This window comes from Melopsittacus undulatus, chromosome 5 (assembly GCF_012275295.1).
Source record: "Melopsittacus undulatus isolate bMelUnd1 chromosome 5, bMelUnd1.mat.Z, whole genome shotgun sequence".
In the NCBI taxonomy this organism is placed as follows: Eukaryota; Metazoa; Chordata; class Aves; order Psittaciformes; family Psittaculidae; genus Melopsittacus; species Melopsittacus undulatus.
In genome coordinates, this window is record NC_047531.1 from 40,310,876 (window position 1) to 40,327,240 (window position 16,365).

The 16,365-nt window shown below is 37.1% G+C and overlaps 1 protein-coding gene across 2 annotated transcripts in view; it reads left to right on the forward strand.

Moving 5' to 3' along the window:
- The window catches only part of INTU (inturned planar cell polarity protein), a 40,512-nt gene extending 25,809 nt beyond the window's left edge, over positions 1 to 14,703 (forward strand). Inside the window, exons 8-16 of one of the 2 annotated variants that reach the window (XM_005150473.4) lie at positions 48 to 237; positions 3,074 to 3,127; positions 4,060 to 4,122; positions 5,162 to 5,383; positions 5,677 to 6,099; positions 6,602 to 6,699; positions 7,425 to 7,614; positions 11,987 to 12,141; positions 13,929 to 14,703. In XM_005150473.4, coding sequence (XP_005150530.3) covers positions 48 to 237; positions 3,074 to 3,127; positions 4,060 to 4,122; positions 5,162 to 5,383; positions 5,677 to 6,099; positions 6,602 to 6,699; positions 7,425 to 7,614; positions 11,987 to 12,141; positions 13,929 to 14,040 — 1,507 coding nt within the window. In that variant the 3' untranslated portion in view covers positions 14,041 to 14,703. The remainder of the gene's footprint in view (positions 1 to 47; positions 238 to 3,073; positions 3,128 to 4,059; positions 4,123 to 5,161; positions 5,384 to 5,676; positions 6,100 to 6,601; positions 6,700 to 7,424; positions 7,615 to 11,986; positions 12,142 to 13,928) is intronic. The other variant, XM_031050133.2, reaches the window with a different exon arrangement.
- The last annotated feature ends 1,662 nt before the right edge of the window (positions 14,704 to 16,365 follow it).

Below are 16,365 nucleotides of genomic sequence, written 5' to 3' on the forward strand. Positions count from 1 at the left end.
GCTACAAGGTTCTCTGTTATTCTAACTTGGAGTTCATGTTTGTTCAGTGCTTTCTGCCAGGTGGAAAATGTTTCTCGCCTGGATCATTTTTTCAACCTGTTCTTCCAGCGGGCACTTCAGCCTGCAAGACTCAAGTCAAATGCCAGCCCCAGCACTCAACACTATGATACTTGCAGTGCGTTATTCTTAAACAGTCTCCCAGGCTTGCGCTGGCTGACATTGCCTCAGGAAGTCAAGGTAATGTGGTTTTTTCAGAGCTTTCTAGAAAAATTCAACGGTATCTCTGCTGTTAGCGTGTAATTTACTGAAGCCCTCTGCCCATCCCAGGCCACCCCTCTTCCTACAGGATCCTTTATTTCAGTTTGAAATTACGCAGTCATTCTCACAAGAAGCAGATTGCTACTATGAGCATAGTTTGGTGACTGGTTACCTAGGAAGAGAACATGATGACAAAAAAATTAACGTTATGTAAAATATATATATAAAAACACCTCTCTACCAAGCAGCATACGCCATAGGGAACGCAGGCCCTGGAATGTAGCTTTATGTTCAATTTTGACCATCTATGTTTTTTTCCAGTTAGAAAATATTACTCCAGAAGCCCTTGTGTAACATAATTTAAATGGCTGTTACAGAATCAAAATAAATACCTATACATCATTTGTCTGACACTGTAAGAGCTACAGCTTTTCAAGTCAATGGAAGAAAGATTCAATGCATTTTCGTTTTCCATCCTCTTAAATGTTAGTGAATTTAGGATTCATTTTTGCCCTTCTGATTTTAAAGTATTTTCAACTCTACAACTAAGAAGTTATTTTCCATATCACATGAAGAGTTTTTTGCATATTATATTTGAGTCAATACATGTATAGCAGTTTTTTAAAAATTTCGTAGAGAAAAAAATCACTAAGATGGAATGAGGTTTAAAATATGTTAGTCTTGTCATAGTGGAGTTTGGTTTTTAATGAGTATTTCCCATGATGTAGTGCAAATGAAACAGCTGGGAAATTTTAAACACAAGAGTTTTCCTTCATGGATAGACCCAAACTATTTGTAAGTTTGTAGATAGCATAGTTAAGGCTAGCTGTAAATATTAGACAATGATTCTAATCTGAGCTGACAATAAACTCCATTATCCAAGCTTATTTCATCAGCAACAACAAAGGAAATGAACACTAAATCAACTGAAAGTAAAGAAGCTGTATGGTGGAAAATTGAAAGTGCTTTTCAGAATGGGTCTGCAAAAAGATAGAGTTTGGATGTTAAAAATTACCTTCTGCAGTGGCATGTTCTTTAACTGATAGAATCTATATTTGAGGATAATATTAACTAGGACTTTCCTAAGTTTTCTGATTTTTCCGTTTAATAAGGCCTTGTGTACAAATTTTGAAAGTGTGTTTGGAGGGGAAGGGATTAAGTGGTTTCAACTCTACTGTTGTCAGGATCTGCAGTTATTTCAAGTTTGCTAATGTTCAGTAATGTAAGTTGCCATGGACATTACAGCACTGACAGATGCAGAGCTTGCTTATTACCAAACAGATTTCTGTCTGCTGGTGTAGTCTTCTCTCTCTTTTCTCCAATATATGAATTGTCTTCTCCATTACCTTGAGCAGCACACTGATAATGATTTAGTTTTTTCTACCTTGACCCATAGGATTCTTGAATGTGCTTGAGGCCAATATGTTTGCGACAATTTTAAACTTCTGCTTTTATAATATGTATGTATGAACACCCTGTTAAATATGCACAGAAGTACCTATGAATGTCTCAGAAAAGTTCTTTTCATGTTATAACTCTGCTATCCAGGTGACAAATGTAGAGGTATTCACATGGTCCTGTAACATGTCCGTCTACTCACTTGCAAAATCCTTGCTCTGTAACCAAAATGTGTTATTTGCATGTGAAGAGAATAAAATGTTTATGCAACACATTGTTGGAGAATGTGATCAGTCAGCAACTTAGTATACATTTGAAATGCAACTTAGTCCACCTCCAACCATTGTCAGCATTTTTGTCCTCTGCAGAAAATGACTTCTTTTTCTTGCACTGTTTAGTGATCAATTTTATTTTCCTCTGTTCCTCCTTTTTTTTTCAAGTTTCTATAGAAACACTCTACTACACTTTGTTCTCTAGTTTAGCTTGCAGATTGTTTCTCAATGTAGTGGATATTTATGATACAGATACTGCTTTCCAAAATTGTCTGAGATCATCTCCTTTTATCAGAAAAATTTGTCGTTGCAGAAGATGAAATTTCCAGTTAAGTTTTAGTGAAGATCTTTATATTCTCTAAGGAATACAAAAGTGTCAGTTCTTTGTTGGGCAGAAAGCCATATATATTTTAACTGAGGAAAAGTTGAAACTGGTTAGTTGTCAACTGCCAACAGCCTCTCTGACATTTCTCTGTTTGAAAACTGGCTGTATTTCAATTAGAGGCACCCTGTTAATACATCCCAAGAAGTCTGTAATGATGCATTTTATGTTCTTTTCACTAAGAAGCACATTTATGTCAGGAACTTCTTTCAGTGCCTAGTACCATGTTCTTGAAAGTATTTTTAGTAAAACTTATATTAACCAATAGCTCTTGTAGTTAGAGAAAAAAGCCAGTTCAAAGTGTTTTCAGTAGAACAAAGATAATGTGTGAGAAAGTTTGGCAATTTCCATAGAGACAAAAACTACATCCATTTGAAAAAGATTTTTCTAATAACTCAGTCGGCTACAATAGCTTGCCAGATTTCAGAGCTTTCTCTAGCCCTCATGTTTTAAAGCACTCTGAAAGTAAGAGTGACATCTCCTTTATACTGAATCATGGGTTCAGCAGGCACGCAAGCAGAGAAATGTTACAGCTTCAAGAGGAAACACACAGCTGTTAAGAAGGATTTTGCTTTAATCTGATGAATTGAGGTGTTCCTCATAGTGGATATTACTACTGAAAAGTGTGTGCAAATTTTCTTCCATTCACTTTGTACTCATGAATCATCATCTTCTGAGACTAGCAGGATGGCGCACACCATGCTATTACTGTAAGCTCATGTGTGGGAAATCTCTACTAAAATCCACTGCTTAAATATTCCAGATGGAGATTGACACAGCACTGAGTGACCTGGAAGCAGCTGACTTTGAGGAGCTGGTAAACATTTTATTTTTGTTGTTTGCATTGTACAGGATCTCTTTGCCTCGATGTCATGTTAAGTAGTTTAAAAAAGTACTCATTTCAAATTAATCCACTCTTCTTAATCAAATATGAACGTTCTGGAACTTACATTCCAGAATAGTTATTCTAAATGTATATTCTTCATAAGCATGTTAGAATTGAGCATATGGATAATTTGTTTGATCACATATGTAGCATAACAATTTGGGATACATATATTCTTAATTACAAAAAGTTACTTAATGAGTCTTAAAACCTAAAATACAAGGTAGGCAGACATACAGTCCATCTTGCAAAAGAATTGAAAAAAATAAGTAAAACCACTGTACTAAACATCGTGGATGATTATTTACAGAAAGCAGTCTTCCTAAGTTTTAGTTCATGGGACAGAAATTGACTGCACCGACTTGATGTAAAATATGCTATATCCACCTAAAGGTGGTTTACTAATCTGAGAGTACTGGACATCTAGATTAAAAGATCCAAGGAATGGGTATATTTGGGGTAAATACTGGGGGGGGGGTTGAAGGTGAAGAAATGCTTTGACTTCAAAATTTTACTCTATGAGGGCCTCTGGTGTCGATAGTTATGTTTCAGCTGTTTTGCTGTTAAGAACTCAGAAATAGCATATCCTGTCAAAAATAGTTTATGGACAGATTAGAACTAAATAGGAAATCTGTTATTTTTGAGCTGGAAATTTTTAGGGAAAATAGTAGTGACAGGAAAATTGACAACGGAGGGTAAAAACTTAGTAATTCACAGAACCATTCAGTCTTAACTGTTGCACTGATAAGAGGAGGTCAAAAATGAAAGTATTACATGAGATACTGGAAAATGGGTGACTTGCATTTGGTAACTAAAGCAAAAATTCTGAATTAAAAATGATCCTATGCTTTTTTTCCCCACAGTCTGAAGATTATTATGACATGAGAAGATTATATATGATTATGGGCTCTTGTCTTTTCTACAAGGTAGTATTAGTGATTAAGGCCTAATGATTTAGAAAATGCATCTGGAAATCTAAGCCACTCATGGAGTAACTCTTAAGAACCTCACAAATATGAAAAAAAATGTATGATGACTTTAAATATGTATTTCTCATAAGAGACCTACAACTCAAACACCGTAACAGAAAAAAAAATCAATGTCAGGAAGTGGTAGGTGCTATATGATAAGTAAGAACAAAACGCTTGTTTGAAACTGTCTCATGGGAATTTTGCAGGGTATGATTCAAGGAGAGACAGTAGTAAGAAAGTGGTAAGAGTCAATTCAAGGGAGACTGTATGAGATCCTAATAGGAATTTTTTGGTTCATTGCCATTTTTTTTAGTAAAGGTTAACAGGTGATCTATCCTTAATCTGTCTTTAAATCAAAGACTTGAGGAATTGTATTGACAGCTTTTTTCACTTGGGCCTCATTTGTAAATTTCTGTATCATTATTAAATATAGACAATATTTTTAACAGTATAAATAGGAAGGTAACAACCTTTCCTTTAAGAAAATTACATTTTAAGGATTTTATCATGCTGTTGCTCTTTCTGCTGGTAGCGTTACGGGACTAAACAGTTGGCACTGATGGAACTGCTCAGTATCTACCATAGCAGCTTTTTAACCATAACACCCTTAGTGCTAGAAATGGTTTTAGACTATACATCTTCGTGACAGGTTAGTATTTTTGGAGAGAGAATTAAATGAAAATTAAAGCACTCTAACTCTGTAGCTGTTTTGCAAGTTCTTTAAGCTAGTGTTTCACAGCTTGCCTTTGATAACTGGTATATATCCTGATGCTTTCTTTCTTTATATTTCAGTATTTCGATTCTTAGGATGTGGTTCAAAAGCTTAGTGTTATCTGTTGTACAAGGGTACACCAAAAAGATAGTCTCTGCCAGGAAGTTTACAATCTCAGTGCATGTGGAGTATGGATATCTCTATGCAAAAAGCACTCTTAAGTGATAAGTGGTGATGCTGTATTTCTTACTGAATACACTTCCTTTTCTGTGTTCAATTAAGGGTTACTTGATTGGTAATCACTTGCCAAAGGAAGATCTTACTGATATAGGTTTATATTGTCGGCACTATTGTCTGTTACCCTTGGCAGCAGAACAGAAGATCAGTCAGTTAGTGATATGGCGGGAAGTATTTCCACATCATCATATCCAGCCCTGTGAAGTTTCAGCTATTACAGGATACAGGGAGCCTGAAGCAAGATACTTTTTACTGATAGTTGGCTTGGTAAGTTAACATCTGCAGTGTGTCTGTTCTCCAGTGCTCTGTTTGGCTGTTGTGTGCTGTCTGTTGTTCAGTAAGATCAGCACTTTCATGCATTTTATTCAGTAATTTTACAAAATATTTCTATTGTAGCTGTCTCGTGGGATAGAACTTCTCAGAAAGCTTCTATTTCTATAGAAGAACTTCTCAGAAAGTTTCTGATATTTCTATATTTGTAAAACTTGCAAGTTTGAGTATAAATTCTCCAAAGTCTAAGTAGAAACCAAACACTAATACTGCTACTTCCATATTTACAGAGATACTTTATGCTGTGTGTCCTGCTAGAGGCGGGAGGCTGTGCATCAAAAGCAATTGGGAATCCAGGACCAGACTGTGTATATGTAGATCAGGTCAAAGCCACTATACTTCAACTGGAAGGAATAGATGCCAGCATAGAGGAAAGGCTAGATTCTCCTTCCATTCCACCTTTATCTTGTGCTGACTGGTTCCTTCCTGCAACACGTGACAAATCCGAGAACTTGACCACCTCACCCATGCTCAGCAAGATACAAAATACTTTGAAATCAGGAACCACTCCAGCAAGCAAAAGGACCCTGTTTGGTGACTCATCTTTAATGACACGTAAGCCAAGCCCTACAAGGAGCAGTGGAGAACCTGAGCATGGTAATGAAGGTCCTGCGGAAGATGAAAGCAGTAATCCACAATCTGTAATGGATCAGGTCCGAGAACAAAGACAAAGAGTATCCATAAGGTTCTGGTGGGCTTGGGGGAGGTGGCAGTTCCTTTGAAAATTCACTCAAGCAACTCTTAAGACTAAATTAAAGAGCCCCTGAATTCAGTAGGAAATACTTCTGTTTCTTTGGGAAGCTTTGGGTCAGCCTCAAAGCCATCACATTTTCTTATTTTATCATTGCTTGTATATTTGGGTTTTTTTTTTTTCACAAGTCAAAGTGGGCACAGTTGCATTGGAAGCAGCAGAAATAATTGGGGAATACCCCAAAAAATATAATAATAGTGTTAATAATAAGTTACCAGAACAAATTGCTCCACAGTTGTACATGCTTCTAACCTATTTTGGTCTAAAAAAGGCTACAAAATACACTTACATAAATGAACTGTTTAGGCCTTTATAAAATAAAATGCTGTTATTTTTTTCTGAGCAGGTGATTTGTTTGTTTGCTGCTTTTTCTGTCTTAGTTCATCTCTATGCTTGTTTTTCAGGCCACTAAAAAAAAACATACCCTACCAAATCCATTTAATTTAGGAAGCCTCAAAAAGAACCTTTCAGAGAAAGATACGGAACTTCTTAATGCTGTCAAGTAAGAAATGTTTTTTTAAGTATTTAATTTTTAAGGACAGGCTTGGATCTTTTTTACATATACACAGATCACTGAAATTCCTGCGTCATTTTATTCTAACCAAAAGTTTGCTATGCAAGGATTCTCAAAAGTGAAGCTCTTAAATGGAGAGCTTAATTAGAAAAGACCACTATTTTTCAAGAATATGTCAGTAAAATATATGTACTTGTCTATACATATGTGACCTTGGAAGTTCAAATATAAGAGTTTTTGGACCACACATTCACCTTGTTGCCTTCCTGGTATCTCTAGATAGTTACACATAGGACAAAGAAGCCGTGACCTTCCCAGGTTTCACTTGTTGCTTGTGACAGCACAGTCTGCTCTGGAGTTTTGTTTGAGCTCTAAAGAAAGGTTTGCTTCCCTCCCCGACCCCCCCCAAAAAGAGCTTTTATTTCTCCTTTTCTTTGTTTTTCGTGAGAATTTTTGAGAACACGTGCAATACCTACCTTGTACCATAGTTTTTTATTTTTAAATTGAGTATTAACAGTCCAGATTACCAGGATTTCCTTCATGTAGAAATAAGCACCTTTTGAATGTCTGTTTCCATTTTTGTACTGTACTGCAGTTACCAGAAAAACAATTGTCTTCAGAAACAAAAGTATATTTTGTTTAACTGAAATTTCTTTCAAAAATAATTTATTATTAAATGAATACTCGTCTTTATTTTTATGTTTAATTTTAAGGTTGACATCTGGTCCTGAGAATACCCTCTTCCACTATCTCTGCTTGGAAACGATGCAAGGAATCTTTATCACTCCAACTCACAAAGAAGTAGCACAGCTCGGTGGCTCCATCCACCCTCAGTTAATTGAGAATTTCTATCGTTGTTGTCTTTCAATTCGAGACATTTTTCAGCAGTCCATGAGGAAAGAAGTATGGAGGCTTTGTTTTCTGGTTTTCTGTTTACAAGCTCAACACAGTATTTCAACATTGTTTTCACTTCATTATTTAAGTAGCTCACTAACAGCTGTATTTGCATGTGTGTGGTTGTTTTTAAAGCTCCTGATATTTTTAATTATGGGCAGGTTCTTTCTCTGACCATCCAGCCAAGCTTGCATGCAATTATGGCACTCTTTCCCACTAAAGATGCCCTCAAAATAAGTAGTCCATGTCTCCAGTATAATGTTTTCTTGCTATCATACTAGGACTCTTGTTTGTAACTTAGCTAAAAGTTTCACACTCTGTTTTCAAGAACTGTAAGTAGCAAAAGAGACGGTTTAGCCATTTTAATGTTGGGAGAGGATTTCAGATTGGCAGCAAAAGGAAATTTAGGCCCTCTTTTTTTACAGAAAATGTTTAATGGGAGCGGTGACAGTGCGGCCTTCCCTCACTGTGCTGTTAGTGTCTGAACAGTGACCTCAGAAGGGCTTCTGACTGTGAGATGGTTGGTCATTTTTGGTGTCTTTGGTCTCTGATACTACTCAAGATTGCTTACAGGTTCACTAGACATACTAATGTCTGTAACCCTTTGTTCATGGGGATATTGGTCTAAAAGAAGTCTGGCTATAATGACTGATTCCTCTTAATTATGCTGCTAGATCTCTCGGATTTTAGATTAGGTGGGATGACAGAATAGGTGAGGCTGTTTCCCTTTCTGAAGATACCAGTCCAAGACTTGCTCTTGGCTTGGGCTGGTCTGATCCCAGCTGCCAGAACTTTATGTGGGTACTTAGATTAGACTTAAAAATTGACAGATCCGATGTCAACACCTGTATAGCTTTGTATTTGACTTTACTCCAAATGGTCCGTCTAGAGTAAGGTAGCAGTAGTAATGCAGAAATCTAAACAGGCATAAGAATCCCTTTATGAGATACTCCCTTCAGCTCAAACTCTTTGTGTTTAATGTACACTGTTTTGCTAAGAGTGTTTTGTTAATTGCACAGTCATTTTTTGCTGACATCAGCCAAATTAGGATAACATTTTGTCCCTGCTAAATTTGTGTCCTGTTTAGTTGTTTTGGAAAAGAGAAATAATTACCCAAAAACCTAAATGGAGTGCTGTTTATCAGTTGGAATAATTGCTTATCAGTTGTAATTTTTAGATCCTAAAGTGATGATCCAAGTAAACTAAACGAGAAATAGGAAGTAACAGTACAAACTAAATTAACATCATTTGCAAATAGCAGTATGTTTGTTTTCTTAATGTTTTCTTGAATTTACCAAAAAAGTTACTTCTCATTAGACTGATGTGCCTTGTAAATCATCTAGGAATGTTTAAGTGTTAGAAAAATAGGGAATTTGGTGAATTGTTTTGATAACTTCTTACAACCCTGAGAACTTCGGCATTGAGCCATTATTTTGGGCATTTTTGTTGGATGATGTAGAAACGCAAAAGCAAGCAGAGAAAATACACAAATACTTCTTACCATCAAAGTGCTTTGGTTATAACTGTTAGATAGACAACTTACAGTTCAAACCAGAAAATCTGAATAAAGAAATCATTCAACTATTAAGTATATACCATAAAAAGTGAAAAACTCATGCTTGAAAGTCAAAACTTCTGTTTTGGCCACAGCTGTCTCAGCACGTGTTTTCCTGGCTGCTTAAGAAGCAAGTACAGTAGGCAGCAGCTGGGTTCATTTTGCTCTGAAAATCAGAAAATCACCACACGATGAACATGTGTTGCAGAAAAAAGTTTTTCTTTTTGAGAAATTTGGGGCAGTTTTTGCAGGTTGGCTCTAACAATTAATACTGAAATTGGCAGATTGCATGAGGAGGATGTGAAAGAATCAATAGAGGTTTTCCATGTTCATAGTGCACAACAAGAAGGTCAAATACATAAATGTACAATAATACTGCTTATTCTCTGACATCAGCTAAATATCGTTATATTTTAGGATTTGTAAAATTGTGCCAGTAATGCAAACTTATTGTAAACTGATGAATAATTGGCTTTGCCTCACTTTCTGAGACCTGAAGATTCACAATTTAACTTTTAAATGTGTACAGAAATTTTGAATAAATTTTAAATTGAGCAAAATCAAGCTCTGTAGTCTTAAACCCTAAAAAATATGTCACTATAGGTATTAAGCAGCCCTGGCCTCATTTGCTTCATCATCACATTAGTATTTTCTTACTCCTAAATAAAATCAGAAGGAAAGAAGTTTTAATGTATATGAAAGTATAGACCCTCATAGTCCTGTCAGATATCCCCTCTTAATATATAATTTTTCTTTAGTATTTTCAGTATGAATAGCATAATATTGAGATGTGCTAAAACATAGACAAATGTAAGCTTGGAAACTGCGTGGCAACAAGCCCATGTTTTTGGTGGTGAAGATTATCAGACTGAGTGCTAACATATTCCTGAAGTCTTTTTCAGTAGTGCTGTTGGCAAGAATAGGGTTTGAAACCATTTTACATACTAAGGAAAGATACAGGATGGGTTAAGTCTGTGTCATGGGTTCAGCCGTGGCAGTCATTTTTCTCCTTCTTGTAGCTGGTGCAGTGCTGTGTTTTGACTTCTGGGCTAGGAACAGTTGCTGATAGCAAGCATGTTTTGGGGGTGTTTTTGTTCAAGGCTTTTTCTGAGCACATGCTCCAGCCGGGTGGAGGAGGTGAAGCTGGGAGGAAGGAAAGACAGGACACCTGACCCAGGCTGACCAATGAGGTATTCCATACCATAGCACGTGATGCCCAGGATGCATACTGGGAGAGGGGGAGCAGGAGGGGTGGAGCTCTGGAGGAAAATGGCAGAGGGAGCACGCGGTGCTCGGCCGGGCAGGGTGGAGGGAGTTATGGGTCGCTGGCTGGTGGGGTGTTGCATTCTCTTCACTTGTTATTGGCTTTATCATTATTATTTGTAGTGGTAATGGCGGTAGTGATTTTGTGTTATGCCTTAGCTATTAAACTGTTCTTATCTCAATCCGTGAGGGCTACATTCTTTGGATTTTCCTTCCTAACTTTCAGGGAGTTGGGGGACTTGGTGTAAACCACGACAGTCTGTCTTGAAATTTCTTCTACTCTATGAACTAACAGTCGTTTAGAATAGACTTTATGAATTCAATCCAAAGCATGTTTGGAGAAATTTAGAAAAAGATATTATCTCAGAGGAATATTAGTCATTTTGTTTCTCAAATTCTGAGGTGCATGTCACTACTTCTGCCATTTTTGAGAAATTAAGATAGTTGTGATGTTTCTACTGTCTTTTCCAGATATTCCTGGGGTTTTTTTGTTGTTTTTTTTTTGTTTTGTTTTCTCAAGAAAAACCCTTTCACCCTTTCTTTCACCTTTGAAGCAACTGTTTGGAACAGTTTTATTGGCAGTCCCAGATATGCCCTGGTTTAGCAACTCTCTTAAGACAGATTTGTTTCAAAGGGATTTCCCCTCCTGTTTTGATAATTTCATCCTACTTCTCATGCTTCAAAAAAGAAAAGAAAAAGATGTAAAGCTTGTTTTTTCATTATTACATAGCCATTTACAAAAGAGTAATAAACTTCCCTTGATTTAAGTGGGAGAAGAGTTAAACTTGTGACAAGTGTTTTCAGAATTCCTTCTCTGTTTATCTCCGTGTTCATTCTGGTCTCTTTTCCCTTTCACCTTCCTGGTGAAAGACACAATGGCCTACTGGATTCACAGGACTGTTGAGCACCAAGACAGGGCCAGAGAGTAAAATGATTTTTGTGCATGCAGTTTAATCCTCACCAAAGAGGCACCAGGAGTTCAGTTAGAAACCACTTTTGCTCAGTTTATTCAAAAGCTTTGTACAAAATATAGTCCTAAAAATTCAGATGTCTTTAAACAAAAATGCCTTGATCTTCTATACGCCTTATGCACTCATACCAAGTAAGAGCAAGAAAATGCTCTAAGCAAAGTGCTTCAACTATTTATTTACAAAAAATTCCTGCCTGGCCAAGTTTATTCAGTAGACTTTTACTGTCACAGTTCATAATTAGGGAGGCATACAGAGAAATAAAAATAAGACCTTAAGCTGTTGTAACACACTTTTATAAAGAGCCTGTATTATCTCAGATGTCTTATTAGAGAAATAGTGTTCAGCTAGAAGGAAAAAAAAATGGGGGAGCATTTGTCTACCTCCAATGTATAACAATGGAAAAACCTGTTAATGCCAAAGTAACAAAACTGGAGAAAAGAATCATGTAATCATGTTAGTTCTATCTTCTGCGTCTGGCTTTTTGACAGCAATATCATTCATCAGAGATTCCTGAAGAAATCACAGTTATATTTGCTAGTGTTTATGTAAAAATATTTTTTGCTATGCTAGCATTTCTCCAATTGTTTTACAGAATAAACTAAAAGCAGGCAGTGGGATTTCGGAATTCAGTAAGGCAGCTGAGGACCTAGATCTGATAACAGAACACGGACTTTTGTTTGAGTGCTCTCCCGAAAACTGGACTGATCAGAAGAAACCACCACCAACAATGAATTACTGGGTTGTGGGGTGAGTTTAAGACAAATGAATATTTCTCCCAGAGTTTTCCCTTTAAACATGCTGCTGTATTCTTTGAGAATTAATTTAACTGCAGTGCATCACAGAAATACTTGAGCTCAGTGAGGTGGCTTTGATTTGGGATTTGGGAAGTTGCATTGGTGTGCTGTTGCATCCGCTGTAAAGCATAGGTGTGTTAGTTAACTCAGGGGAGCACCACACCAGTACCATGTTAACATCACAGCTGGCATCCTCTGTTGTGCATAGCTGTGCTAATGCAGACCTGTGGGAGTGCTCTCATTACCCTCTCAGACCCTTCCCTTGTGCTCCTCATGCACCTCCTCACCTCTCCATTCCCTGCAAGTCACTCGCCTCCACACACAGTGCTGACTCAGTGTTACAAAGGAGGAAGGTGAATAACTGTAGTGGTTAGTTGTTTGTTTGGTTTTTTTTTTTCCATCGGGAAGATTAAACCAATCTACCAGTCTTGGCTATATTTTAGAAAGGGTGTTTTCCTGCCTGATTGCTTTCAAAGTTCTGCCATTATCATTGTGATTCATGGTGTTATTTAAACTTGATTTTAAGTGATATTTATTAATTATGTATATAGTTATTGCTACATAACTAAGCCTTATTTGCATGACAGAACAGCATACTGCTCTAGGCATTAAATATTAAAAATAATACATTTTTGAAGCAATTAAAATCAGGTGTAATGAGAAAGTAGTATGTATCATTTCTTCACAACTCAGAACGTATCAGAGCTTGTAATTTTGTAAGTCCAGGCCAATAAGCCCTATTCTGTAGGCAGTACTTCTATGTTAGTTGCTCTTTCCTCCATCTACCATATTTTGTGTTGTCTACATTTTAGCTGCAGTAAGTAGACCATCATATTAGAAGTGTCAGTCAACAGCATGCTTTCTTTTCTACATTTATCTTCTCTATTTGGTATTCCTACTAGATAAATAGAGAAAAAAATGCAAATGCCCAGTTAAATGGAAGTTGTGCTTTTACCGTATGAAAAGAAATTCAGTGTAGGCAAGGGCTGAAAGGAAGATAAATGATGACACTTGATTAATTCATTGGATTATAATTTTCTACTAGTTCAACTATTGCACAAAGAGGAAAGTCAGAAAACAGCAAAATATATTTCTGAATATGGCCTAAGAACTTTTTTTTTGCTACAAGGCAAGGAAACATCATCCACAGGTAATAATATTGGCCAGGAATAAAAATGTAGAAATTCTCTGACAGAGCTTTTGTTCAACCTGTTTGCCTTCAAGTCAGATGTTCAAAAAGAAAAACAATTGTTTCCTACTGGGAATGTACAGAACTGCAGTTTGTATTACCAACTTTCCTATTTTAGCTCTTCCCCTGAAAGAGCTTATTAGATTAACCTGTGGGAATGTATCTACCCAGACGTATTAAGTCTAAAAATGAGTAAATATGTGAATACTGCGGCTTGCTCCAAAATACCCTTTTTGCAGGTTGTAACCTGGAAATACGGATTATTGCAAGCACACCAACTAGTTACCATACAAATAGGTCCTGAAAACCTGAAGTCTCTTCCATACAGTCATGAGAAACCTGAGAAGACAGTAACTTTAATTTAGAAATCTCATGTATCGAATGAAGTAAGGTGATGAAGGAGAGGCACAGGAATTTCCTGTGTTACACAGTAGTTGTTTTTAACATCTTACTGACACCTCAGAGTACAACCAGAATATATCAAACAGTTGAGGAGAAAAAGCTGATACATATGATAATTTTGTTTTAATTATTTCTTTCTTTTTCCCCAGGAGACGCATTCTGCATCCCAGACCTCAGGAGTGTTATGTCTGTTTCCATGACTCAGTCACAGAAGCTGCTGTTGAACTGGCTTTTAAATTGTCCTTTGGTTTAGTGACATAGATGAGCTTCCTGAACACTGAGCCCACCTCATGGTGTTGTCATCTCTTGAAAGTACTGCAATATAAAGAGAAATACACTCAATTGTGGTGCCCACCACATCCTTGAAATGCCCACCACATCCTTTTTAAAAAAAATAAATCTACCTTGTGGTAGGACACAGGTAAAACTTCAGTGATGATTCTGATGATCTCATCAACTGAATACTTAAAAAGAACCAGAGCTCTTAATTTTATATACTGGTGAATTATTTATACTGATCATAACTTTATTATATGAAAACGTTGCATAATTTGTACATTCAGTGCTGTTCAGTGTGTAACATGGAATGTAAAATGATAAGCTGATATGCCAAAAGTGCTCTGTCAATATCTGGCAATTGGTGATGGAGGAAAAAAAAGTATTCCAGTTAATTAAAAACTTTGTTCCCTTAAGGGCATGAAAAATAGCAAATGTTTTCAGTAACAGTGTGGTAATCAAAACAGAAAGAAATCTTTTAGACAGTTCATGGCAGTTGGCCACCCAGAGCTAATGGCTTACTGGTTTTGCCAGTATGGTCACCTGCACACTCAAGGACTATAGTGTGCTTGATGTTTTACTTGACTTCATGAGTTTTAACTAAGTAATGCTTATATTTGTTAAAACATAATTTTGAAGTTATAAAAGAAACTGGGGGGGGGGGGGAGGCAGGGCGTAGGAGGGGTTTAAGCACGGAGTTGGCTTATTTTATATTCAAAATTTCATAATAAAAACTATATATTTGTTAAAGACCAGTAAAGCACTATTCTAGTTTTTTACTTAACACATTTTCTTTTATTTAAACACTATTTGTTTAGCTAGATCTTCCACAGTTTACAGCTGGATTTACAAAAAATGTGAGGTTGCATCTGTATAAGGCAAGATGTCTGCAAAATCAGATGTCTTCTACAAAATTCAGCTTTCCTATAAATTATAAAAATGTTTTTAATCTACAAACAAGCTGCTCTTAAAGCTTTTTCTTTTTTTTTACTGAAGTTTAGCTTAAAATGTGGGATTTTCGGGTGTCTTTTTGCCTCCAGCCAGCACATTTAGATCTGGTCATCTGCACGTTTTATCAGGTTCCTTTCTGCTGGTTTTACTTAACTTTTCCTGAGCGCATTTCATAAAATGTATGTATGACTAAGATTGCTTTTTAAACAATGGGATCAAAAAAAATAGTATTTAGGGAAGTAAAGGCAGTCCCATTGGCTCTCATGATCAAATCTGTAGATTTTGTTTCCACTAGTAATGTACATTGCTTAGAGTACTTCTAAAATAGTCAATCCAATGCTTATAACAGTCCACTCCCCCAGACTGATTCACAGCTTGCCTTGAATCACCCAAAGTTGCTTTGAATCCAAGCCGTAGTAGAAGTCTTACGTCTGAAGTTAAAGAATATGATACCGTGTAGAAGACAACTTCCTTCTGCAAGTAATAGAGGAGCCAACAAGAAGAGGTGCCATGCTTGACCTCGTGCTCACCAAAAGGGAGGGGCTGGTTGGAAATGTGATGCTCCAGGGGAGTCTTAGTTGTAGCAATCATGAGATGATCGAGTCTGAGATCCTCAGAACAGTGAGAACAGTGTGCAGTAAGCTCACTGCCCTGGACTTCAAGAGAGCAGACTTTGGCCTCTTCAGGAACCTGCTTAGCAAGGTTCCATGGGATATAGCCCTAGAGGGCAAGGGGGCCCAAGACTCTTGGTTAATATTCAAGGATCACCTGCTACAAGCTCAGGAGTGTTGCGTCCCAACTAGAAGGAAGTGCAGCAGGAGGGCCAGGAGACCTCCTTGGGTGGATAAGGAGTTGCTCAGTAAACTTCAAGGGAAAAAAGAGGCTTATAAAAGGTGAAAGCAAGGACAGGTGGCCTGAGAAGAATACAGGGGTGTTGTCCAGGAAGCTAGGGACCAGGTTAGGAAAGCTAAGCCCCAGTTGGAATTAAACTTAGCTACAAATGTGAAAGATAACAGGAAGGGATTCTATAGGTACATTGCAAATAAAAGACAGACTAGGGACAAACGTCCAGAAGCTATCAGGAGAACTGGCTACCCTGGATTTGGAGAAGGCTGAGTTTCTGAATGACTTTTTTGCCTCAGTCTTCACTGGCAAAGGCTCTGACCGCACCACCCAAGTCTTTGAAGGCAGAGGCATGGACTGTGAGAATGAAGACCTTGGACCCCCTGTAGGAGATAATCTAGTTTGAGACCATTTTAAGAACCTGAATGTGCACAAGTCCATGGGACCTGGTGAAATCCATCTGTGTGTCCTGAAGGAGCTGGCAAATGAAGTTGCAAAGCCACTGGCCATCATATT